This window comes from Salvia splendens, chromosome 11 (assembly GCF_004379255.2).
Source record: "Salvia splendens isolate huo1 chromosome 11, SspV2, whole genome shotgun sequence".
Taxonomy (NCBI): domain Eukaryota; kingdom Viridiplantae; phylum Streptophyta; class Magnoliopsida; order Lamiales; family Lamiaceae; genus Salvia; species Salvia splendens.
Window position 1 is genome coordinate 1,868,004 of NC_056042.1, and position 26,793 is coordinate 1,894,796.

Below are 26,793 nucleotides of genomic sequence, written 5' to 3' on the forward strand. Positions count from 1 at the left end.
TGGAAGTTGCTTGTATTATAAGACAACTGCATTGTTCTTGAATGGCCTTTTCCTCTCCTTTTTATAGAGTGAAAGGGTTGTATATGGTGTTATGTTATTCTTGTGTAGTTGTATTATTGAACAATGTTGTTCCTTCTCTGTAAAAATAAATAAACTGAGTTGTGCTAGTAGAGATAGACCCAAAACTACAAATGATCATAATATGGAAATTGTAAATGAACATATATTGCTAAAAAATTATATATTTTTAATAATTATTAATATGGAAATTGTAAATGAACATATATTGCTAAAAAAATTATATATTTTTAATAATTATTATGGAGAATGCTGATGGTTATTAAATTTTGATCAAATTCTCTTCAAAGGTTTAAAAACAGAATATTAAATCATGAATTTTGATTGTACTTCGTGGAGTACAAAACAATGTTTTTAAAAATTTTGCACATTTGAAATCAATCACGACGCTTCATTAAAATGATGTTTTTGGTGATGTTTGTTTTATTAAATTAAGTGTTTTTTGTTTATTTTTTTATTTTCTTATTTTAATTAAACAATATTGTTTGAGTATTACCAAAGACTTTTTGTACACAAATGAGACAATTAAAAAAAATTAAAATTTAATAATTTTTAAATCTTTTGGCACAGAGCTAAATTTGTAATTTAAATGAATATTCTCTCTGTAGCTTTGGTTGATCTAAGTTTCATACTAATATTTTTTTACTAAGTGTGAAAATCTTAGTACTATACTAGTAGTACTTAACAGTGATGTAGATTGGACTTCAATGTTGGCTAAATACCCAATAGATTGACTGGAGAGGGGCTGGTTCCAGCTGTTTTCTAATTAATCACTCCAAGTTTTCAACTAATTAACGCTATATGTTTGCTTAATGTTGTTAAGATACGGATTTTATATGAGTCTATATGTTTGGTTAATTTTATTAAGATGCTGATTTTAATTAGTTGGCAATAACTTTATATGCTTATAAAAGTCAAATTTTAATTGGTAGCAGCAAAATTGGAAACTAATTAATTTATTTATGTGGTCCCATGACCCCATCATTTATATATCGACTTACTACTATTTGCATGTTGTTACATCTTTCATCATCATTGTCCAAAAATTCTTACAAAACAAAGTACATGTGCTTTCCCTCATTGCCATGCATTACAAGATGAGATGTTTGAGAAACAAAGGAGAAACGAGAACGATTCTATATTCCACTGAATTTTTCGAGTAACTTTGGATACATTCGATAGATTCAACAATCCATAAAATCTGAAATAAAATAGGTAGGAAATTGTAATTGAATCGTATAACATCCTAACGAATAGAAAAACAGAGGAAATATACTTAATGTATTTAGCCTAAGGAGGAGCACTCCCGCCGTCGCCGGCAGTCCCCTCCTCCACATTCCGGAGCGCCTTCCCCTGCGATTCGTACAACTTGGCCGTGTCGTACGACGCGTGAAGCCCGAACAGCAGGTAGTACACCAGCAGGAAACACGTCCACACCATGAACCTCACGAAAGACTTGCCGTCAATGGATCCCAGCAAGAATATGTTAATCGCTATAGACGTCGACGGCATCCACGGCACCAACGGCACGCCCCACAGCTTAGGCGACCGTGCCTGAGGCACCGTCGTCCACAGCAACAAGTTCGACAGGATCCATATAGGCACGGTCACACAGTACCCGATCCACCCGTGCTCGCTCAGCCCCCAATACATCGCCGTCCCTGTTGAGGAGGCCAGGATCAGTGTGAGGTACACCACTAGCTTCTTTCGGTTCGCCTCCGTCGTCTCCCCGCTCACGTAGTACCTCCGCACGATGAGGGCTAGCGCCACCAGCATGAAGATGAAGAGCGTCGCGATGGAGAGCAAGTTTGCTAGGACTTCAAGATCGGTGAAGAAGGCTATCACGGCCGTGGAAGCGAGCATTGCGACCGTGGCGATGATCGGCGTCCCTGTCTTCGGATCAACCTTGGCGAACCACGGCGGCATCATGTGTGTTCTCGCTATGTGCGTGAGGTACCGGGCCTGCCCCACCGCGCTGACGAGGAGGACCGAGGTCATCCCCTTCAGCGCGCCAGCTGCCACGACGTACTGAGCCCAGCCCCACCCGACCTTCTTGAACGCCACCGAGAAGGGGGCGTTGATGTCGATCTCGTTGTACGGCTGCATGAGGCAGAGGACCACCGCGAGCACGCAGTAGATGGTGGTGGTGAGCACCATGGACCCCACGAGGCCGATGGGGATGTCGCGGGCCGGGTTCTTCGTCTCCTCGGCCATGGTGGAGACGGCGTCGAAGCCCACGTAGGCGAAGAAGAGGACGGCGGAGGCCTTGAAGATGCCGCGGGCGCCGTAGGGGGTGAAGTCCCTGTAGTTCTTGGGGTCGGCTTTGATGAGTCCGGCGATGATGATGAAGACGATGACGATGATGTGGACGACGGAGGCGATGTAGTTGAGGCGGGAGGAGCCCTTTGTGCTCATGACGGCGATGATGCAGACGAGTATGATGATGCCGACGGCGATGGGGTCGAGCTGGTTGAAGTCCTTTGCTAAACCGTTTACCTCGAAGCGGAAGTCTTCCGGTTGGTGGTTGCAGAGGGTGGCGAAGTAGGACGTCCAGGAACGCGCCACCGCTGCTCCGCCGATGATGTACTCGAGGAGGATGTTTCCGGCGGCTATGAATGCCACGAAATCGCCGAGCTCCACTCTCAAGTAGGCAAATGAACCACCTGCAAAATTGATAAATTAGGAGTACTAATTAGAGTAGTTTGCATCGATTCAAAAATATTGATCATCTCTGACACTTCAATTAATAACAAAACTGCAGGAAAATAGCTTTTTCAGATTATAGACTAGCTTCATACTAACAATTCATCGAATCAAACAATGCATAGTTTCGAGAAATTAAGCAATTAAAGTGATGAGTGTATACCAGCAACAGGAATTTCGACGGCGAATTCGGTGTAGCAGAAGACGGAGAGCAAGGCGGAGAGGCCGGAGAAGGCGTAGGAGAGAACGACGGCAGGGCCGGCGTGGATGTGAGCCTCTTGTCCGGTGAGGACGAATATTCCGGCGCCGATGACAGCGCCCATGCCGAACCACATCAAATCCCACGCAGTAAGCGTCCTCTTCATCTGTCCGCCGCTCCGAGCCTTGACCTCCAGCTCCGCCTCCAAGCTCGACCTCGACGTGACCCGGTCGAGCAGCCGCGCCGGAGTCTGTCTCAATGCACTCGCGTAGTTCCCCCAGCTCTGGAACGATTCCTCAGGGAGAAAATCGTCCTTTGAGCACGTGCACAGCCTCCGCCGCGTCGTCGAACCCGCACAGTCCGATTTATCGTCTCCTTCCATATTCCTTTCTGTCACCTGCAAATGTTCAATTCGTGGTTGAGATTAATCGAAATGCTTTCTATCACTGGATTAATGTTGATTGTGCACAGATTTGAAATTTCGATTTGAAGACGAAACTGATTCCTATTTATCAGCACGTTAAAACAGGGCATTCCAAACAGATCCCCAAATCACGAATCACGCATTAAGAGCAACGGAAATGTGAAGTGGATTTCAGAATCATCCAAAACTAAATCGTGAATCGTGATCGCAAAATTTGGCGTAATAAAGCACCTGATTATAAAACAAATAAACGCTAGAACAATAACCACCAGAATTGAAGCTCTATCTCTGTATCACTCTCTCTCAAAAAACTCTGTTTATAGGGAAAATCGGCGACAGAGAAAAGGTCAAGTGACCGGCGGAAGATGCCTAACGTTAACAGCTACACTTCAACAAATCTACATCGCGTGTGTGTATGCAGTATATTATATGCGATCAAATACACATCGATGAAGAATTGAACAATTGTTTATTGAATCAATCGAAATCAACGACAGCATCATGAAAAATTGAAAACTCATAGACGTTGCCTCGTATCAATCACACAGTACATATACAGGCTAAACATCAATATTTTAATTCCAAACTTGTTTCAAATACGAACAAAAACAACGAAATCGATGCTGAGAGAGAGAGAGAGGGGGAGAGAGAACCTGTATCGCGGCAGTGTAGAGATGTAGAGTGTGTTTGTGTGTGAAAATTTGTGTGTGGAAAATTTGGTAGCGCAGTATGAAGGGTTTGACGAAATATGAATATTAATATTGTATATTTTGGGTGTAAAACTGAAATGCAAGTGTTATAATATTATTTATAGAAATGAAGAGAAAAATCGGCGGGATAAATCACTTGGATTTTTTATTATAATATATAATCATTCCCCATTAATGTGGGCTTATTTATAAATATTCATAATTAGTTACAATAATGCCGATTTAATGGGAGCAGATAAGGAAAAGGTATAATACTGTAATACTCGCTCAATATTTTGATGCCAGCAAATGACTGTGATAATTGATTATCTTTATGATCTTATCATATGGTTTTTAGTAAAAAAAACAAATACTATAAATAAAGAATTCCAAGTAAATGTGGATAATTTGAGAATCAAGGAGAGAGAAATGATTCCGGATAAAACAAGCTTGAGATTCGGGAATCTGAGGGTTGGAATTTAGTCCCTAAAATGCGCGGGGAAATTTCGAAGGCCCATGCATAGGATATTGATCATGTGTGCTGTTGCGATTGCGTCGGCCCGCATTCTCATCGGCCCTTGAAAGACGAAATTGCCCTCGATCTCATGCTTATTGTATCTATCATTTATAATGGTAAAAAATTCTGGAAAATGGTTGATTTGAATTTTCAATGTCTTCTTATAGCATTCATGATAATGTCATTGAAATCCTCATTTTTTTCCGACTTTTTATGCATATTTGATCTCGCAATTCTCTCATGATCTGCCATCCTTGTATCAATTTATTATGAATTTTAATTAAACTATTTTTTTATTTAATTAAAATGCACAGTTTATTAAGAATTAAATAATTATAATTATTAAATTTAAATTACATAGAAGATTAAAGAGAGGTTAAGATGCATTATTCCACCATATGTAAAACAATTGCTGGGACCAGGATTACGAAGAAAATCATTTCTCATTCTTTTTTTGAAGATTAAAAACTCACACATTTATATTGTTGATCATTAAAATAGTTTTTCCACTTACTTTGGAAAAACTGAGGAAAGTTTTTTCATTTTTGAGTATTAAGTAGTTTAGGTTAGGACATTGCGCACCAGTTTAAAAGTTTTCCAACCTTAAATTCTTGGATGGAAAAGTGAAAATAAAATGTTTTGGAATATGTAAGTACTAATTAGTTGGAAGAATTTAATCTTTTTTTTCTTTTTCTATTTCTAATGAGTGTTCACATATATATCTATTTTTTTTATTATGTAGTATTAAGAAATGTTTAAGAAAAATAATTTTAGTTTTTTTTCTTATTATAAAGAGTATCATATATTTATTTTATATGTATATTAGAAGATATTTTAAATGATGCTTATCGGGTTTCAGTTTCTAGTTTCTTTTTACCTTTCAAACATGGCGGCGTTAGTCTTATTATCATAGTACTATAAGATTACTTTATAATGATTCAATCATTTTATGATAGAAGATGGACATGAAATAATTGGATAAATGCTGTGGACTTTTATAAAGAGTTGCAAGATCACATTCACCTCTCTGGCTAGGTTGACTTATTTAATATTATTAAAATAGAATATTCATACTTCAAGTGACCTATCTCGAATTTAATTGAATTTTTTTTATTAAGAAATTGGTTAGACCATGGCTGTACAAATCACGTTTGGATTGATACAAATATAAAAATTCCAGTTTGATACTTATTAAAACCATACTTGGTCTCTTAATAAGTCTATATATAAGGAAAGTGTGACAATTTTTTTCAATCTAACATGCGAATAAAAGGTGGCACTATGATTTAAATTAGCTTTTACTCTATTTGAAGGAGAATTTCACATTAGTCTCTCACAATTGAAAATAACCACTATAAACAATCGTTTCATTCACGCCACCTTTGATGGTACTATATGATTTGTTTGTTTTAATTTGTCTTTTACAAAAATTATAAGTAGTTTATTAAGTAAGGGTATCTACTTATACATTTTTATTAAAATTTGATCATTAGTAAATAAAACTCCAAGATCAAGACAAATAGTTATATTAGCCATAACTAGACCAAAAATAACCAAACCACACAAAAAAGCACAAGATATATGTCCACAAAAATTAGTAGCTTGAGAAAAGAAAATAGGATTTACCTCAACAAATTAGAAATCTGTTCACACAATTACACTTTCACTCTACCTAAGTTACAGATGAACAAGAAATAAGAAGCAAGAATGATCATCAAATATCACACACAACAACGTTAGAAACCAATAAAAATCAAGAAATTAGTTTTTCTGTTCATTCAAAAGCACAATTTTCTTCTCCTTCCCTTGTTTCTGTCTAACCTTGTCAATCTTTTTGCTGCCATTATTCTGCTTGCTCACAGATCCCTCCTGAGCACTGCACATTTGCGACTTGAGCCGGAACCCGAACTTCTTTGACATGCTTCCCCACGCGCTCGAAGACGCTGGCGACACCTTCACATTGCCTAACTTGTCGATCACCTCCCTCATGTTGGAGCACTCCTTCTCGAGCTCGGACACCCTCATCCTCATGCTATCCATCCCGACTTTCAGGACTTGGTTTTCCCTCACCGCGGTGGCCCAGCCTCCCTCGTTCGCCCCCATCAGCCCGCTTCTCAGCTGCCTTGAGCCGTCGAGGTTTTCGGAGACGAGGAAGCAGCCCGAGATGGAGGTTCTCAGCTGCAGCTGCTCGAAGAAGAGGACTTGGACTATTACTCTCAGCGGCAACCTCTCGTTCTGGGCTGCGTGGGTGCAGGCTTCGAGCGAGAGCTTCTGGCAGTCCATCAGCCGGCACAGCTGCTCGCGCTCGGGCTCGGCCAACCATGGGTGAGACTGTATGTGAGAGAATGAATAGTTTAGTTGATTGAAATGTTGCAATTCTCATCAATCAATGAGTACCACACTTATCGTATTCAAAAAATAAATACCGAAAAATATGAATTTTCGGTACAACAACATTATGAATTAATTTTCATATACAGTATAACGAAAATCCAGTATATACTGAAAATTACGATTATATACCGAATAGATATAATTATATTAAATACTCCATATAGTTACCTTGAGATAGACATCGATCGCGCGATAAAGACCGTCGTCCAAGGGCCGCGCGTACTCCGGCACGATAGAGGCAAGCGAGTGAAACTTGGGGTGTTTCAAGTTAACGTCAGGGGCGACCTCCGCAAGGTATCCGTCGATTAACTTCGCCACCATGGTGATGGGTGTTAGTGATGCTGATTCCATCAACTGGCCATCATCAACTGAGCCAGGAGATGCATCACCAACCACCTGATCCATGGTCAAGAAATGCTCGAGAATTCGCTGAACGCAGTCCACGTCGTACAAGGTCTCCATCGTGTAAGAGACGTTCGGCATAAGCAGGTCCTCGAGCGTCGCCTGGTCGAGCTGCATCCCTATCCGTTTCTCCAGGTTCGATACGCACGACGCGTCGGCTCGGAGAAATCTAGCCGTTCTGAGAAGACCAAACAGGAATTTCGTCGGAACCAGATCCTTCTGCAGGGGAAGTAAGCGATCAATCTCTTCGAGGAGAGCTTTCTGATCTTCTTCCGAGAGCAAGGAAGCCGATACCACCCTCGACTCACTTCCACCGTGGCGCCGGTTAAGGCCCGGTAGGTATTTTCTGGCATAACAAACGAGAGAGCCGGCAATTATCTCCTGTTTCACGCCCCGAGATTCCATCACCGAAATCAACCTTTTGTACAGAGGCAGGCTCAGATTCGACACGTCCTCATACCACCAATCTTCACTCGACTGTTTTGGTCGAGCACCTGTGCTTATCCCGTTCCACAACACACTCCCTCCCGGGCTCTGCATCGGGCCCCCACGCTCCATCATAGGCCACCCAAACAAGGCAAGATCGGTGCACGCCTTCGCAGCCAAGGAGTCGATGCATCTTTTCGGGATGTGGAGCTGTTCAGCATAAGAGAGCACATCGTCACACGTCTGCAGTGCTATCAAAGAGTCCTTCCAGCTTCGCAAAACCGTCTGATTGAGAAAGATCTCGGTCTGGGAAACGAGATTGCCCTCCCCATACTCTTCAGTCATTTCGAGATGCTCAGCAGCACACCGAAGGTACACCACTTTTGATGCAGTGAGCTCGAGTTTCACCCCGTAGCAGAACTTAGCTACAAGCTCAAACGTTTTTGCTCCACCGGGAACGTCTGAGAGTTTGATGACGCAGCCTTCTTCTCCCTCAGATGCCTCTGCGATAAGCCTCTCCATGACCCCGCTTCTTGAGAGCAACGGAAACTACAACGGGGCAGCCAACAACATGCCATATCAAGTTATGCTCAATCTCACAATAACAAGTTCAAAAAATATCAAATTCTTGAACAATGGTTTTGTTTCCTTCACATCCATCCTCACAATTTAAGCTAAATTACAAATTTACATTAGAAATCAAAAATAGATGAATCAATACGACGAAACAAAGAGCCAAGGACAATATAGATGAAAAACTGAGATAATACCTTGTGAAGATGAAACGACATTTCCTCGACTTCGACAACTACATCACTAGGGAGGCCAGTCGTGCAGAACCTATGAGTAAGCGAGAAGGAAAAGGGTGAGGAAGCAATTCACCATTTCACTCGAAAGAAAAGCAACAACTATTAGGCGCGATGAAGAAGGAAGACACAATCACATGAATTACACCAAAAGCTAATGCATACATACATATGCTATTCAACATCAGATCAAGCAAAGGTCAAAGCACTATCACAGCATCAATATTTTCCAAATAATTTGAATTTATACAAAACCAAATTCACAAGAGGGCTAATTTGCAACTTTGCCAGCTAAAAAAGATGCAATCTGCAATGGTTTTTTCTGAGACAGAGATTAGAGAACCAAACTATTACCCAAAATTGGATGTTTCTATTCAGAAAGTCTATAAAATTAACTCACATTTAAATAACTAAACAAAAGAGGAACTCAGCAACTGAAAGTCTGAAATCTGCAAAACTTGTCACAAAAAATCCCAAATCTTACACATACTATTACAGTTCTCACTTCTCAAGCATGTAAAAATCAAACTTGTAAGAAAAACTTAACAAGCTCATCAACTGAAATAAAGTCACTATTTTTCATATGTAACTGCAGGAGACAGAGCCAAACAAATAAGCCTAAACACAAAATTCATCTCATTTTCTTCAGTCCTAATTCAGACACAGGGGCAATCAAGAATTCATGGAAAACAGACATTTTTTGGACAGAAATAACACTTAAAAATAAGAAATAAAAAAGAGACAGCGTGAAGAAACAAACCAGGCTTGCCCTTGCCGCCGAAATGCATCAGTTTTGGATCCCAACTTCATACAAGCCATCTCTAAAAACTTACAATTTGCTAATTTCTCAAAAACTCCAAACACAGATCTTCTTCTAAACTCTCTGAACAAAGAGAATAACAACACAGAGCTCAAAAACTCAAGAAAAGGCTCCAATTGTAGATTTCACCAAAAGCTGCAATCAATGCAGCAAAATCCAGATGGGTGATTTCTTCTCTCTCTCATAACTCTTGTCTCTATCCCAACTCACTTCACACACCCAATTGAAACCGACCCAAAATCTGAATCCCACTTGGGATATATACCGATACAAAAATATCTTGAATCAGACAACGAATTTAGGTCAACCCCTCCAAAAACAAGAAAGAATACGAAACAGAGTTGCTCTGACACAAAAACCACTTCTTTAACCACCAGAAGATTCCAAAACTCAGCCCTTTGTGACATATGCGACACCGCAAGCTTTAGTTCATCCACAACGCTGTTCCTATACCGTTCGTTCCTTAAACTACTATTTGTGGGCCCTACTGTACTTTTTTACTCTATTCCTTAACTAACGAACGGAACCTGCAACCCTCCGTTCCTTAACCGTTCCTTAAATTACTATTCATTCAATTTCATTTTTTATTTTTATTTCCAACTCAATTCAATTAAAAAAACACACTTTAATAAAAAACAAACACACTTTATTAAAAAACACACAACATTAAAACAAAGTTACAACTTAAACTTAAAAAAAATAAAAAGCACACAATTAAAATCCTAAAAAAAATAAAATTACACAATTTTAATAATTTCATCCGCCAAAGTTTGTCCAAATGTGCTCAATTAGATCCTGTTGGAGTTGGGTGTGGGCGCTAGAGTCGCGTGTCCTTGCACGAATAGATAACCGTTCTTGTATAGACGGATGCGCTCCACTTCGAGGCGGACTACTTGCGGTTGAGCTTTCGAGGGATTCGGGGTCGAACCAATTTCCCGCCTCGGGTCCTTCGTCTTGGACAATCATGTTGTGCAAGATTATGCACGTATACATGATGTCGACCATGTTCTCCATGAACCACGTACGAGCCGGGGCTTTGATGATGTTGAAGCGCGCTTGGAGAACCCCGAACGCCCTCTCCACATCCTTGCGAGCAGCCTCCTGCTTCTGCGCAAAAAGAGTCTGCTTTGGGTTCGCAGACCCACTGCACGTCTTCACGAAGGTAGGCCACTTCGGGTAGATGCCATTGGCGAGATAGTACGCCATTTTATAAAGCCGGTTGTTGGCGACGAAGTTGATGGTCGGCACTTTACCATCCAAAACTTCGGTCAAGAGGTCGGACTGGTGGAGCACGTTTACGTCGTTGTTCGACCCGGGGGACCTCGAAGTACGCGTGCTAGATCCAAAGGCGGTAGTCGGCAACGGCCTCGAGTATAACGGTTGGCTGGGTGCCTTTGTGGCCGCTCGTGTAGGACCCCTTCCACGCCACCGGGCAATTCTTCCATTGCTAGTGCATGCAATCGACGCTACCGAGCATCCCGGGGAATCCGTGCACTGTTTCGTGAAGGTCGAGCAGGAACTGACAATCGGTCGTGCTTGGCCTCCGGAGAAATTCGTCGGTGAAGGCTACCCGGACGCCTTTGCAGAATTTGAGCAAACACATTCGCCCAGTGCTGTCTCCGATGTGGAGGTATTCGTCAAACATGTCGGCCGTTTGTCCAGTCGCAAGCTGGCGGATTGCTGTAGTACATTTCTGCAGCGTCGTGTGGCTGGGACGGCCGACCGCGTCGAACCCTTCCTGGAAGAACTCTTCTCGGGCTGCCAAAGTATTCGCGATGTGGAGAAATAACAGTTTCCCCATGCGGAAACGGCGACGGAAGTACGTATCTCCCCAAACCGGGTTATCGCAGAAGTAGTCGCGTACTAACCTTGCGGCGGCTTCCTCCCGGTTACGATGGATGTACGTACGGGAGCGTCGTTGGGGCGGCGCGACTTCTTCCGCCTCCCGTCATCGATCTTCTTCAAGTGATTGTTCCAATATTTGACGCATTTGTTCAAAATGATTCATTAATTTGATTAAATTTGAGAGAAGAAAAACAGAGTTGATTTGAGATGAAAATTGGAGTGGAAATAGAGAGGATTTGAGAGGAATAGATGTGTGTTTTTGAGTGAAATGAATATGAAATAGGAGTATTTATAGAGTAAATAAATTATAAAAAACATTAAAAAAAATTACAAAACGGCTAAAAAAAACGGTAATAATACCGTTGCAATTTTTTTTTTAATTAAATTTGATTTTTTTAAAAAAAATAAATTATTGCGTCACGTGACGAAACCCACTCGCGGAGCAGCGAGTGGGCGTCACGCGTCGAATGGGAGGCCGCCACGTCGCCTCGGCGCGTGGCGGAACATGTCGTGCCGCGGGCCGCAGCAACGACACCCGGCACGGCATGAGCACGGTTTGGCGACGACACGGCGGCTGCAACACGTGCCGCCGCGGAACCGTTCCTCCGGAACGGCCTAGGCACCGCAACGACAAAGTGTTGTGGGTGCTCTTAAACCCCATTTAACAAAATTTAGAGAGGGAGAGAAAACCCCATTTAAATCGCCTAATTAATTATTACTGTATGAAAAAGATCAAATTTTTTTCTTGGGGAAACTAATCAATGGCAGCTCTGAAACACAAATAAATTGGCATGTGGGTCCGTTGCCTTCAAACATACTCATTGCATAGAGATTCCAAATTCTTTAAGACCATCCACAATAAGCGCCCAGCGACCGCCCAGCCGAGCGCCGGCGCTGGGCGGTTCGCTGGGCGGTCTATTGCAGCCGCTGGGCGGCTGAGTGGAGAGAGAAACCGCGCAGCGCTGGGCGGTTATGTGGCGCTGGGCGGTCGGCTGGGCGGTCCGTTCGGCGCTATTGCAGCGCCCGGATCGCCCAGCGCACCGCCTAGCGCGAAAAAATAATTTTTTTTTTCGAAACACTATATATATACGCGCTTTGTTCGTCATTTTCATTCGCACGACTTGTTTTAACGAGTACTCTCTCTATCTTAATTTCTGTTCAAGATCAACAACGCAAAATGAGTAATGCTGGTGGTAGTAGTGGTGGTAGCGGAGTGATAGAAGTATTCGGTGATCAGTATCTGCGAAAGCCTACCCCCGAAGACTGCCAAGATCTGTTGCGGATGCACGGGAGTCAGCATGGGTTCCCGGGTATGTTAGGCAGCATAGATTGTATGCATTGGGACTGGAAGAACTGTCCCGCAGCCTGGAAGGGGTTCTACACGTCCGGCTACAAGGGAAAGAATCCCACGATGATCCTGGAGGCCGTAGCTGATTACCGGCTTTGGATTTGGCACGCGTATTTTGGGATAGCTGGTTCGAACAACGACCTCAACGTCCTCAACTCGTCGCCACTTTTCAACGAGCAGTGTCAGGGCATCGGTCCGGCCATCAGTTTTGTCGCCAACGGCAACCAACATGATATGGGCTACTACTTGGCGGATGGGATATACCCTAGGTGGCCCGTCTTTGTGAAGATGATCCGATGCCCAGGAGATGCGAAGAAGGCCTACTTTGCGGCACGGCAGGAGTCGGCGCGCAAGGACGTGGAGCGCGCATTTGGTGTGCTCCAGTGTCGATGGGCGGCAATTAAGGGTCCAACGCGTTTGTGGGATGTCTAATGCATTGCTGATATCATGTACGCATGTATTATCATGCACAACATGATTGTCGAAGATGAAGGTGGCGAACTGACCAATTGGGTCAACGACGATAATGAAGCCGGTCCAAGCCACGGCGTGGCCACCCCCAACGTACGGAGTGGGGTACCTCACGATGAAGCCGGCCTCTTACAAGCACACGCCGACATGCGCCAAACGGCGGCTCATATTCGACTCCAAAAGGATTTAATTGAAGAGTTATGGGCACGGAGGATTGACCGCCATTAGTTTTTTTTAATTATGTAATTTTTTTTAATTAATGTACTTTTTATATTTTATTAATATTAGTGAATTTTCTCGTTTTTGTGTCGTAAATTTAATTCCGTATATTGTGTGATTTTTAATTATTTCATTTTGTATATATTTGTTAATAATGATGTGGATAGTATGTGGCTAGGCTATGGCTGGGCTATTGCTGGGCTAATTGCTTGTTTTGGTGATGTGGCAGGAGGATTTTTAGTGCTGATGATGTGGCAGTGGCTGGGCTATGGCTGGGCTATTGCTGGGCTATTCCTATTGTGGATGGCCTAAAGTCAGTAACAATATTTTTTTCAAATAATTATAGCTTATTATCAGACCATCCACTACGGGTCTCGCCGGCGTCTCGCGTCTCGTCCCGGAGAGACGGGACCCCGGCGAGACGCATTGCAGCTCGCCGTCCCATCCCGCGCCGTCCCGCGTCGCGTCCCGTCGAGCCAAGAGACGGGCTGTCTCGCCACGCGCCTAGGCGACGTGGCGCGACCCGGCGTCGTGCGTGATGCCCACTCTCCGGCCCGCGAGTGGGCGTCGTCACGTGCTGACGTAATAAATATTTTTTTTAAAAATCGAATTTAAAATAATAAAAAATAAAAATAAAAGAAAATTTCTTTTCTAACGGCAATAATACCGTTTTTTTGTTTTTTGGTTTTATTTTTAATTAATTTTTTTAATCTATAAATACTCCTAAATTCATCCTCATTTCACACACAACTACACATTTATTCTTCCTATCATCTAAATTTTCTCTCAAATTTTCATATAACAACTCAAGATGTCCGGCGACGGCGACGGCAACTACGGCGGTTCCGGCTCCGGCTAGTGGGATCTCAACGCGTTCGGCGATTGGGAGACCATGATCAACACATTGGGCGGTTCCAGTTCGTCAACGTCGGGGGTACCAACCACCCAATTTTGACCTTGATGCATATGTCCGTCCCTCCGCCCCGCGGTATTCGCAGGGATTATCCCAGATCCGGGAGGATTTTCCCGTTGATCCCACACCGGGAGTAGGCCGAGGCGGTGTACAACCCCAGGCGGGCGAGGACGAGGAGGAAGAGGAAGAAGAGGAAGAGGATCTAGGCCGACATCCGTACAACAACCTCGAAACGCTGGCGGTGTACAACGCCTGGATCACCGTCTCGTACGATCCCATCGTCGGGAATCAACAATCCCGGAAGTGTTTCTGGGAAAAGGTCTGCGAGGTCTACCACCAGATAAAGCCGAAAGGCTCCCGCAAACGTAAATTTAAAATGCTCCGCTCTCACTTTGACCGAGTCGACCGACATGTCAAAAAATTCTGCGGCATCTACTCGGACGAAGAGGCGCGCTACCAATGCGGCGCCACGGCAACCGACATTTTGACTTCCGCTTTGCACGCCTACTACCACGACGAACATCATCAATTCAGATTTGTTGATGTTTGGCAGGCCGTCAAGGACGAGGAACGGTGGGCCGGCGGTTTCCGCTCCAGCTCGGGCTCAACCTCGAAGCGCACGAAGCATACGGCGAGTGGCCAATACTCGTCTGGTGGTGACACCGCTGAGGGCATCAACCAACCTGAGGCTGAATCCCAGGAGTTTGCGGGTACGGTCGGCGATGCTGGAGGATCCGCGAGTGGGTGCCGTCGGCCGCAAGGGACGAAGGCGGCGAAAGCGGCTAGAGCAAGGAAGGGCCGAGGCGAATCAAGCCAGCCGGCCTCGGGATCGGGCTCGCGGGGAGGCTCGGGCACACTTATGGTGGCGTACATGACCGCCACAATGGCAGACACTTCCCGCTTCTCGTACGCCCAATTCACGGCCTAGTGGAACGGAATTGTGCATATGGCATCACAACTTGGCCTTCCGACTCCCCCTCAACCTCGACCGCTTCCGGAGGATGATTAGCCGGCGGAGTAGTTTTTTTATTTTTCTTTAAATTTGTATTTTAAATTATGTTGTGTGTTTTTTTATGTTGTGTATTTTTTTGTGTTGTGTGTTTTTTAATAAAGTGTGTTTTTTAATAAAGTGTGTTTGTTTTAATTGAATTGGGTTGGGAAAAAAATGAAATTGAATGAATAGTAATTAAGGGACGGAATAAGAGACGGTTAAGGGACGGAGCGTTGCAGGTTCCGTCCCTTAGTTAAGGGATGGAGGAAAAAAGGATATTGGAGCCCTTAAATAGTGGTCAAATAGTAGTTAAGGGACGGTATAGAGAAATCGTAGTGGATGGCCTTAGTATCAAGAAGTGAAAAGCCATGAATTTTGAAAGTAACAGCCAACTGCTTCAAGGCCAGCTAAGCCATGTGGCTTCTTTTCTGTCATTTTTTATTTTTAAGGTTAAAACATACATGGTTTTAAATTTTAATTTGTTACTTAGTTTGATTTATATCCTTATATTTTAATTTAATTTATTTTATAGCTTGAATTTGATAAAAAAAATATATTTACAGCTTGAAATTTGATTTGGTTTATTTAGGGTAGAATTTTGAAAAAATATTATTTCTTCTGTCGTTTTATCAGAAGATTCATTTGAATAATGCATGATTTCAATACGGAAAATTGTACTACAATTTACTTACATATTTGTTGAATATTGATGACAATTTATGTTGAGTATAATTCATCATTAATTTTCAACCAAAATTAGTGAGTAGTGAGTACTAGTAGTTATATTACTCTTGTCTTTTAGCGTTTAACTTTTATTGTTGACTGACTGGCGATACATGCATTGATCAGAAATTGTTATGGTGGAGATATGAATAGTAAAAATTGTTATGATTTTAGTTGAGATTTAAGTATTGCCTTTAGAATAATAAATCAGAAAAAAAAAATTGTTGCAGTTTATCTACCTAAATCTTGCAAATTACTAGTTGGTGGATGCACTTTATGGTGGTATGATTTTGTGCTAAACCTAAACTCAACTAATTTTCATTATGAAATATGTTATTGTTAGCAACAGTTACACATACATCTGTCTAACTATTTTTTTTTTGTCTTTGGCAATGATGTGCAGTTGTTAGAAAGATAATTATCGAACTCATAATTTTTTTTAGAAATTAGGCAGATAAAGCATTAGAATAAATAATTGTTTGAGGGCTTGACATAAAGATGAGTGTCAACGGGAATTTGAAAGAAACTTATGAATAATAGTATGTTTATATTTCATGAAGATGAAAAGGTAAGATATGACATTTGTGTAGTGACAAAAATCAACCCGTTCATCGAAAATGTGAGTTTAAATTAGAAAATGACATTTATTAATAGGTACGCATTCTACAAATAGTCAATCTAAGCTGCCATTTTAGGACAAACAATTAAAAGGAATTAGAAAATTCTTATGCAACGAAAATAGTTTTAATTAGAACAATACTCATTTGTGGAGCAATTAGTTTTATTAATTTAGATTTAGACTGAATTTAATGCAGTGTTTGCTTTAAATTAATTCAATTGGTGGTTTTAATAAAGTGGCAAAGAGCGAAGCTCCTCGAAATCGGCGCGCCACTGATTGGAGCCAGTCATGAGCCGCACACCCACAAATGAAAGAGAAAGATGTTTCCACGCGTGCGCCGCTGCTCCACGCCGGCTAATTCTTTCCTCATTACTCTATACTTCAATTATTGGCCTAGTTTTAAAGAGAGTTAATAATCATTAAATTGTACATATATCACCTCGTTCCTAATATTAAAGAAAAATAAGTTAAAAAATTTAGAGGGAACATCATTTTAGGTCCATGAACTTTAACAAAGTATCATTTTAGGTCCGTGAACTTTGAAAATCTTATTTTAGGTCCGTGAACTTTGAGTTAGTATCATTTTAGGTCCTTTTTACTATTTCCAAGTTTTTTTGGACGAAAATACCCTCAATACCTTAAAATATATATATTTTTAATAAATTTATCATATACTCATATTTTTTTATAAATATCTTTACAATATATTTTTGTCAAATTTTTTAAATATAATTTGACCTTAAATATTATCACTTAATTTTGTGACATGCAAGTAAAATTGCTTCTTCAATTTTTTATATTAATTTTTTTAAAAATTGAATAAATAACTTTTCTTTAATAATAAAAAAATTGAATAAAGATCTTTTTATAAATATATTTACAATATATTTTTGACAAATTTTCTAAATATAATTTGACCTTCAATATTATAATTTAATTTTGTGACATGCAAGAAAAGATCTTTATTCAATTTTTTATTATTAGAGAAAAGTTATTTATTCAATTTAAAAAAAATTAATATAAAAAATTGAAGAAGCAATTTTACTTGCATGTCACAAAATTAAGTGATAATATTTAAGGTCAAATTATATTTAGAAAATTTGACAAAAATATATTGTAAAGATATTTATAAAAAAATATGAGTATATGATAAATTTATTAAAAATATATATATTTTAAGGTATTGAGGGTATTTTCGTCCAAAAAAACTTGGAAATAGTAAAAAGGACCTAAAATGATACTAACTCAAAGTTCACGGACCTAAAATAAGATTTTCAAAGTTCACGGACCTAAAATGATACTTTGGCAAAGTTCATGGACCTAAAATGATGTTCCCTCAAAAATTTAACACTAAAGATATTATATTAAATTTTAAAAAAATATAAATGAGATAAGTTATTGGAATGTGAAATTCTTTAACAAAAGTAATACTCCATTCGTCTCTATGTAGTAGAGGCGTTTCTTTTCGGCACGAAATTTAAGAAAAGTTGTGTTAAATAAGTTAAATAAATGAATAATAAAGTAGGAAATGAAAAAGGTAGAGAGATGAAGGGAAAATAAAGTAAGAGAGAGTAGAGAAAGAAAGAATAAAAGTTGTTTTTTGCCAAAAAAATAAACGACTCAGCTCCAGTGGAACAACCCAAAAAGGAATACGACTTAGCTACAGAGGGACGGATGGAGTACTATTTCCGTCATTGAAAAATAGAAAATTTTAAAATGGCACGAGTTATAATGTACAATTAGTAAAAATAGAAAGAATAACTGATAAAGTAAGAAAAAAGACGGAAAAATAAGTTAAGAAAGATGAAAAGAAAAGGTAGTGAAAACAGAATTAGTGGATTATGAAGTCCATTTCCTAAAATAAAAAATTTCTATATTTAAGGGACGACTCAAAGGAAAAAATAGTTTCTATATTTAAGAGATGAAGGTAGTAAAAGAGATAATTCTTTGTAGTGGACGATACTACTCTTCCATCAATGAATAACAACCTTACTTTGTCCACAAATAATAGTCCTACTTTTTTTTCCCTTTTTTTGGTAATTACCGAGGGTATTCACTGGCGGGCCCAGTGACTATTCCCCGCGCTGATTTGTAAGCGCGGGCCCAGTGACTATTCATTGCGCTGATTTGTAGGTAAGGATGGACGAGTCGCATGCCACTCGACCACACTCCTTAGGTAAAACTAAATATTTAATTATTTTCTTATATTGAATATCAATTTGAATGAATTTTGCAAAAAATAAATAATTACGTAATATATACTATGATTTAAAAATAGAGGACAAATATTTATATTATTTGATGTACTTTTAGAAAAAAATTTAAAATAAGTAAATTAAAATATATTAAAAAAAGCTAAATTATTTACTAGTATATCATAAAATAAAAATCAAGTAATCAAACTTTAAAAAGTAAATTAATTTAAGGGGTTTTGGAGTATTTTGATCTACAAAGTTTTTTTAACAATGATCTTATTACTTATATGTGATTATATCTTAAGCTTAGAGTTGGTGCTTGGTTGATTTATTTTTTAATAAGAACCGTGTGTGTAATCTCAATAATTTAAAGACTATTTATGAAATTCTCACTTTTGCAAAATGAAATTATTTAGAATTTATTACTCGATCCGTACATTTGATTAAAATTGCAATAAGTATTAATGACATTGTTTATCAACATTATTATAAATTCAAATCCAAACGAATAGTAACAAAAAAATATTACCATCATTTGTATTAAATTTTATTTTTTTCTTTTGCTGCAGTGAGTTGACTCCATTGTAACTTACATTTAAGCATTTTCTCTGATTAAATAATTGGCAATCAATCAATGACGCATTCTTCTAAATCGGCAAATCAATTTTACACTGAAATTTTAAAACCATTGATACCACGTCATGTAAGTTCATAAACCTAAAAAAATTACAATTTCGAAATGGTCATCTTATAATAATTAAAGCATCCCTTAATTATGACACTACATTAGATATAATGTGCCATAATATTGCTACGTACATGCAACGTTATGCCAATTGCTATATTGTTATAAAATATTTTAGTAATACTAAACAATGTAGCTGCAAAGTCAACAAATTACTACATTATTTTTTGGTTGTGTTTCTTTAAAAAAGTCATTAGGCCATGTTTGGTTGACGGGAAAGTAAAGTTGACAAGGAAAATGATTCCTGGGAAAATGAATCCCGGGAATATGATTTATAATAACTTTACTTTCCCGTGTTTGGAAAATATCAAGATTTGAAAGTATATATTTGATTTAAACAATAAACTAAAAATATACTTATCATTTTTTATTTATAAAAAATAATAATACATATTATTTAATAAATTATTAATTACAATGATAATAATTATATTATTTTATTTATTATTACGATGGATAGTTTAAATATGGATTATACATTATAATATATAATAATATAATAGTAAATAAGATTATTATTAGTATTATCATTACATTTACTTAATTTTTAATTGAATAAATTTTATAATTTAAAATTTCACTACAATTTTATTGTTAATTACTAATTTATAAATTAATAATTATTATATAATTATAATTATATTTAATTATTTAATAAATTATTATTATTATAATAAAAATAAAAATAATATTAATAATATAGTTATAATTATGATAATTTGAATTATAGTTATTTATTATCCTGAAATTAAGTATGGTTTATACTTTTAAATTATTTTTAAAACATTGTAATAAATAATAACAATAAAAATGATGGTGATAATAATAATAATAATAATAATAATAATAATAATAATAATAATAATAATAATAATAATAATAATAATAATAATAATAATAATAATAATAATAATAATAATAATAATAATAAATTGTACTATATTGCATTAAATATGTAAGAATCCTAAAACTGAGAAAAATAATACCTAAGAAAAGTTAGGATTCAGAATTCTGGAAAGTTGTACTAACTTTCTTTGTTTCAGGATTTTGATTACTTTCCCAGTTTGATTAAAAACGAAAACAAACACATGAATTTAAAATTTAAGGAATCAGATTACTTTCCCAGACAGAATCCTGGCAACCAAACATGGCCTAGTGTTAACTTAATTCGTGAAATCCGGATTTAGATACGTTGATAGATGACAACCTATTAATATAATGACGATGACAACTAAACAACAATTTGAAAGGTTATATATACATGTAAGTGATCACGATTAACAATTAATCAGCCAAAACTATATATTATTTACCAGTAAGTTATATCATTATTGTTTAATATGTTCTTCTAAGTTTCACATCAAGATCTAATCCTCACTGTATTTTTTAAATTTTGCTTGAGGCTTGTTTATCATAAATGGGGGCCCAATCATCAACCTTGGCCCTTATTATTTATCAAATGGGCCCATTTCGTCAATGGGCCTTCGTATTTTTTCTATTGAAATCTAATTCGACTCCTTAATTTTGGGTTGATATATTATTTGTTGATCAAAGCTTTAAACCCCATTACACACAATGACACAAATTTTAATACATTTGTAATATGAAATCATTATGAATCATTTTTTTATAAAGTTCATCCTAAGGAAAATAAAAATAATAATAAACGAACCCATGCCTTGCCAACATTGTCATTACCAAATAATAATTTGAGTATACTTTTTTCTTGAGGCTTTTAAATACTAGTAATAAAATATCAATTCCATTTTCCTAAACGCGGGCCCCATGTTTTCATCCCATGAAAATTCTATAAAGCCAAATTGCTTAATTCATCAAATGTTTATTCGTGAAAATTAATAATTTAATGTCACATGCTTTTTAACTACACAATTAACATAGTACGGTAATAAACAACAATAGGAGTACTATATATAAACACAAGTACGGTATTGCAGGCTGAATCTTTTTTTATGATGGTGAGAAACAAATAATTTATTCTATGAATGCATCTAAAATAAATTTGTTTTTTTTCCTTCCATGATCCACAAACTTTGTTATTCTTGAAACTATAATACAATGATTCGGATTCAAATAAAAACAAATTCATTTGCTAGTGATTTAGTAATATATTTAATTCATCTGACATTTAGAGTCGAATGATTATCTCTTTACGGAATAATTAGATAGAGATAATGATTTTTACTTGCGACTATTATATCACATTAGAGTCAAATCATTATCTCTTTATATTAGAATAATAGTCGCAAGAGATAATAAAACCAACAGATTGTAACGCAGCCGGTAGCACGGAGCTCTAGTAACCTAGAGGTCACGGGTTCAAACCCCATACTTCCGGCTTTAATATGATAATCCCCGGTCAAGCAAGATTAGTCCGATTCCAATGAAAGCAAATTCAAAATACATGATAAAGAAAAAGAGAGATAATAAAGGAGAGACATTAATATTATAAGTACTACTCAATTAAGGTCATTTATTTTTTATTTATTTTTTTGTTAGTGTAAAATTTATAAAAAGAACACTTTATAGTCAATCACTGACCACATAGCTTTATTCTTTTCTTAATTCAAAAGGTAAAGAAAAGCCATAAAGTTTTGGATCATCACATTATACAAGTGGTTTGGCTGCATTCAATTCGATCTGAAAAAAAGCTAAGGTTTTTGAGTTGGGTGTCACACGTTTTTAGGTATTTAGTGATTAAATAAAAGACGCTTTTGATTGGTAAAAAGGGTTGTCTATAAAAAGCTTGAAATACTTTACTGGTTGTGTCAAAGATTGATTTCAAAAGTCATCAATTAGTACTACAAGTGTTATTATTTCCTTCACCACTAAGCTTTTTTTTTTATCGACACGAAATTATTAGTAGTTAATATTATCATATATATGTCCATTATTTTTATAAAAAAATATCCAATTGATGATGACACAAAATGTACATGAACATGTCTCAAATCCTATTAATTTTTTTTGACTATTCGTTCTAAATTCTACAATCGTTAATTTCTGAACATTTATAAATTTATATTATCAAATAAATTATTTTTTTTATAATAAATGGTTACTCGTCTCAACAAAAATACATAAAACACATTTAACAAACATTAATAATAACCTATATAAATAACAAAAGATTTGATAGTAGTAAATGTTTGGAAACCATATAGTACTATTATATAAATTTGTTAGTATAATTTATTTTGTCAATGTAAATGCTACAGATTTTTTTTAAAAATTATAGTAATATTTTGAATTCATGATTCAAATGGTTATTTCTAATTTTAGGGTATCTGATTATTATTAGAGAAATACAGTTCTATTTATCATTATTGAAATAGAAATACACTGTTATTATTATTATCTTCATTTTCATTTCACAACCGAAACAGACATCCTTCAAAGAAAATAGGAAAATTTGTTGTCTTCTTCTTTCTTGTGCTTTGGATGCCTCTTCTTGGGTCTCGAGCTCTCCTCTCTCTCTCTCTCTCTCTCACACACACACACACACAGTAGTCACTACACACTGGACTACACTTAACTCCTTTCTACATTCAAAATTCTTGGTTCTAAGCTTTTTGCTAGAGCTCATTCATCCCCCATTTTCTTTCTTGATACTGTATTTTTCTGCTGCAGCTTGTTGTGACATTGTCGCCTCTAAACGGTTCTGTGTCAGAGCCATTCTTTGTCTTTCTCTATGGTTTCTTGAAAATAACTATTACTACTATCTGGATAAATTTAGTGGTCCATATGGACAAAGTTTTGATCTTTGACAACAAACATTTGGATTTTTCTGAGGTCTAATATTCCAAAAATAAGGTGAACTGCACTTCTTTTTTACTCCCATTTCTTGGTGTATTTCTTTAAACTATTCCTTACAAGTTTGAGCTTAGTGTATATGTTTTGAATTATTAGATAGATTTCTTCTAGTTTTGTGATCTCAGCAGATTTTGGAGCTGGATAACAATGTATTTTGCTATTTTGTCTTAATTATGTGGAAAACATACTTGTATGTTTTGCTGGGAAGTAATGAAATTCTTGAGTTGAATTTATTGCTATTTTTCATGCATTTTTGTGAGTATAGATATGCTATGTGGACCACATGTTTGGTAGGATAGTTGCAATACTTTGATTTGAGCTTAGGTTGTTGTCTTTGTTTTTTTTCTTCCATGGAGTTTTGGAGGGCTATGTATTCTGATTGCTTCACTAACTTTGACAGATGTTAATTTTTGCTTTGCTATTATTTATAGTGAATGTTAAAGGCCTAAAAGGTGGGAAAATTGTTATTGTATCAAGATTTGGGGAAAATGGGGTGTGTAGCATCAAGAGTTGATAAAGAAGAGAGGGTGAGAATGTGTAAGGAGAGGAAGAGGCTGATGAAACAGCTCTTGAGATATAGAAAAGAGTTTGCTGATGCTCAGATAGCATATTTGAGGTCATTGAGGAATACTGGAGTGACACTTAGGCAGTTTACTGAGCCTGAATCCTTGGAATTCGAGGAAACGAATTCTGCTGCTGAATTCCCTGCGTCCCCTCCTCCTCCATTGCCACCATCGCCTCCGCCTCCGCCCACTTTTAGCCCCGATATAAGGAAGTCTGAGGGTGAACCGGGAGAGGCTCAATCTGCTGTGGAGGAAATCATTGAGGTCGAAGAGGAGAGCAGTCACACTCCACCTCCACCAGTTCCTAGCTCGTCTTGGGAATACTGGGACGTTTTTGGTTCTGCCTCGGTGCATTGTGAGAGTAGAAGGGAGACGGTGGAGCAGGGAGAGGAGGAGAGCTGGAAAGATACAAATACTGATTTCATAGAAGAAGACGAGGAGGAGGAGGAGGATGAGGCAGATTTTTCTGTTGATGACATTGACATGCCGCCTCCTCCGGATACTGAGTTTGTTGATGATAGCTCGTCGATGATGAGCTGGCACACGAAGGACACGGCAGATATGGCAATGGTGATCTGGAGAGGCAAGAAGAGCTTGGCGGGCGTTGTCAAAGACTTGGACGAGTATTTCCTGAAAGCGTCCGCTGTAGTGAAGGATATCGCTGTTTTCATAGATATTAATGCAGGAGGAACATTCCTTTACCAGAGTATCAATGAGAATAAGAGTAATGGTTTTAGACTTTATTTGGTTGTATAAGTTAACTTTTGGTGTTAGTAAATATTTGTGTTCTGCATAATCTGATTTCGTGTCTTTGCATCGAGTGAGCAGGGAAGAGAAGCAATTCAGCAAAGGTCTTCAGTGCCTTGAATTGGTCGTGGTCGTCTAAATCACTCCAATCCACTAGAGAAACGGGAGATACGTTTGGATCCAGTGAGCCCTGCAAGCCCGGAGCTCACTGTATCACACTCGAGAAACTTTATACGGAGGAACAGAAACTCTATAAGGATGTTAAGGTAGTTCCCTTAAGTAAACTATAGGAATTGCATTGGTTGAAGGAAGAAATATTTTTTGTTTGGTTGATGAATTATGTGGTGATTTTTCGTTTATGTTTCTCGTTTTCTTAGGAGGAAGAGATTTCTAAGGTGGAATATGGGAGAAAATCTTTGCTACTACAGAAACTTGATGAAGAGCACGACTGGACCAGGGCGGAGAAGACACGCTCCATGTTTGAAAGTTTGCAATCTTACATCTCGTCTCTCCAAGAGTCGATTGGCAGGTCTTCTTCAACCATACTCACGCTCGTGAACAAGGAATTGCACCCTCAGTTGATCACGCTGTCTTCAGGGTAAAAGACGAGCTGCTTTTGTGTTCCAACTGATGATGATAATCATGATATGTAGCGCGTTGTATGATTCTGTATTTTATACTGATTGGATCCCGTCTTCTCAGGCTGATGCACATGTGGCAAACGATGTACAACTCTCATCAAGTCCAGCATCACATATCTCAGCAGATGAGTCATCTCACGGATCAGCAAGCCGTGGAGCCGACTACTGAATCCCAGCAGCAGGCTGCAGGCCAGCTGCAGACAGAGGTAACGTCGTGGCACCACAGCTTCTGCAAGCTCGTGAAGTACCAGCGTGAGTATGTGAGAACGCTCTGCAAGTGGATTGAGCTCAGTAACTATATCGATGGCGCTAATAACTCTCACAGCGAATCACCAACGCTGCATGCCCTCTTGGACAAATGGCAGCAAGCACTGGAAAAGTTGCCTGATAAGGTATGATTCTTGAAAAAAATGAAGTGAAGTAATGTAAACATTGTAATAAAATGTGTATAATTTGTCAATACATTTGTTTTTCTTTCAGATGGTGGCTGATGCCATTAAGTGTTTACAGTCAGCTGTTCACTCCATCATCTTGCAGCAGCAACACGAATTCGACTTACGCAAGAGATCTGAGAAGCTTGCAAGGAAATTTGAGAGGGAGCTCACTTTTCTTGCAGAAATGGAGATGAAGTTGGGAGGGAGCATCTCTGTCGAAGATCCAAAGCATCCGTTAGTAGCCAGGCGAGCTAAGGCCGATGCTCTGAGGACCTTAGCTGAAGACGAGAAAGCTAAGTACTCGAATTCTGTTAAAACAACCAGATCCATGATCCTGAAAAACCTACAGACAAGCCTGCCCAAGTTGTTTCAAGCACTGGTCGCATATTCAAGCGCTTACTGCCACAGCTTCGAGGCGATCCTCAGCTACTCGACAATGTCAGAATCGGACGACATGCAGACTGCAGCTTCTGAACTTTAACTTGGGAAGATGCAGTTCATGTTGTACTTAGAAATTAGCAGACCTTTCCGTAACATGAGCTTTTCTTGATATATATATATATATATATATATATATAGGGAGATGATCAAAATAAGTATGTGTTTAAATCCAGAAATGCAGACCAAATCTTGGCCCTAGGATTAGATGATCTAATGGTCAATAATTAACCAAAAACACGGAAGGTCATAATTAAACAATTTTAGGTCATATTATAATATTTGGGTTTAATGTCATGCTAAGATCGTTTTAGGTCATGCTTTGTTAGCATGACCTAAAAATTACCTAATTATGACCTAAAAGTGCCCTAATTATGATATTGTTCTGCGTTTCTGTATTTAAATCTAGTTTTGCATAGATCAAAACCTTATATATATATATATATATATATATATATGGATTTTGTTATCCAGATCAAATGTGGAATTTAATGTTGCAGGTGAGGCATCCTATTACTCAAATAAATCAAACTGAAATAAAAAAATCTCGAGTTTAGAAAGGGTGTTTTCATGTTCTTGAAGTTCCCTTCCGGCTTCTCTTTGGAACAGGCC

The 26,793-nt window shown here is 38.1% G+C and overlaps 3 protein-coding genes across 5 annotated transcripts; 1 reads left to right on the forward strand and 2 right to left on the reverse strand.

Annotated features, from left to right (window-relative positions):
- Positions 1 to 1,201: 1,201 nt before the first annotated feature.
- On the reverse strand, positions 1,202 to 4,183 carry LOC121753538 (cationic amino acid transporter 1-like). 3 transcript variants are annotated; one of them, XM_042148740.1, is made up of 3 exons: positions 4,058 to 4,183; positions 2,945 to 3,377; positions 1,202 to 2,741 (listed from the first exon to the last, which is right to left on the reverse strand). In XM_042148740.1, exons 2-3 carry the CDS (start codon positions 3,360 to 3,362, stop codon positions 1,369 to 1,371), a joined length of 1,791 nt encoding a protein of 596 aa, XP_042004674.1. In that variant the 5' UTR covers positions 3,363 to 3,377; positions 4,058 to 4,183; the 3' UTR covers positions 1,202 to 1,368. The 3 variants fall into 3 exon arrangements, with proteins under 3 accessions (XP_042004674.1, XP_042004675.1, XP_042004676.1); XM_042148741.1 differs by lacking the exon at positions 4,058 to 4,183 and adding an exon at positions 3,636 to 4,041; XM_042148742.1 differs by lacking the exon at positions 4,058 to 4,183 and adding an exon at positions 3,480 to 3,629.
- A 2,021-nt stretch (positions 4,184 to 6,204) lies between these two features.
- On the reverse strand, positions 6,205 to 9,842 carry LOC121753687 (BTB/POZ domain-containing protein At1g30440-like). Its single transcript, XM_042148927.1, has 4 exons — positions 9,399 to 9,842; positions 8,603 to 8,672; positions 7,173 to 8,381; positions 6,205 to 6,941 (listed from the first exon to the last, which is right to left on the reverse strand). Exons 1-4 carry the CDS (start codon positions 9,455 to 9,457, stop codon positions 6,372 to 6,374), a joined length of 1,908 nt encoding a protein of 635 aa, XP_042004861.1. The 5' UTR covers positions 9,458 to 9,842; the 3' UTR covers positions 6,205 to 6,371.
- A 13,086-nt stretch (positions 9,843 to 22,928) lies between these two features.
- On the forward strand, positions 22,929 to 26,356 carry LOC121753883 (protein ALTERED PHOSPHATE STARVATION RESPONSE 1-like). Its single transcript, XM_042149164.1, has 6 exons — positions 22,929 to 23,358; positions 23,790 to 24,645; positions 24,750 to 24,934; positions 25,046 to 25,266; positions 25,371 to 25,701; positions 25,790 to 26,356. The coding sequence occupies exons 2-6, from the start codon at positions 23,847 to 23,849 to the stop codon at positions 26,222 to 26,224; spliced, it is 1,971 nt and encodes a 656-aa protein (XP_042005098.1). The 5' UTR covers positions 22,929 to 23,358; positions 23,790 to 23,846; the 3' UTR covers positions 26,225 to 26,356.
- Positions 26,357 to 26,793: the final 437 nt, after the last annotated feature.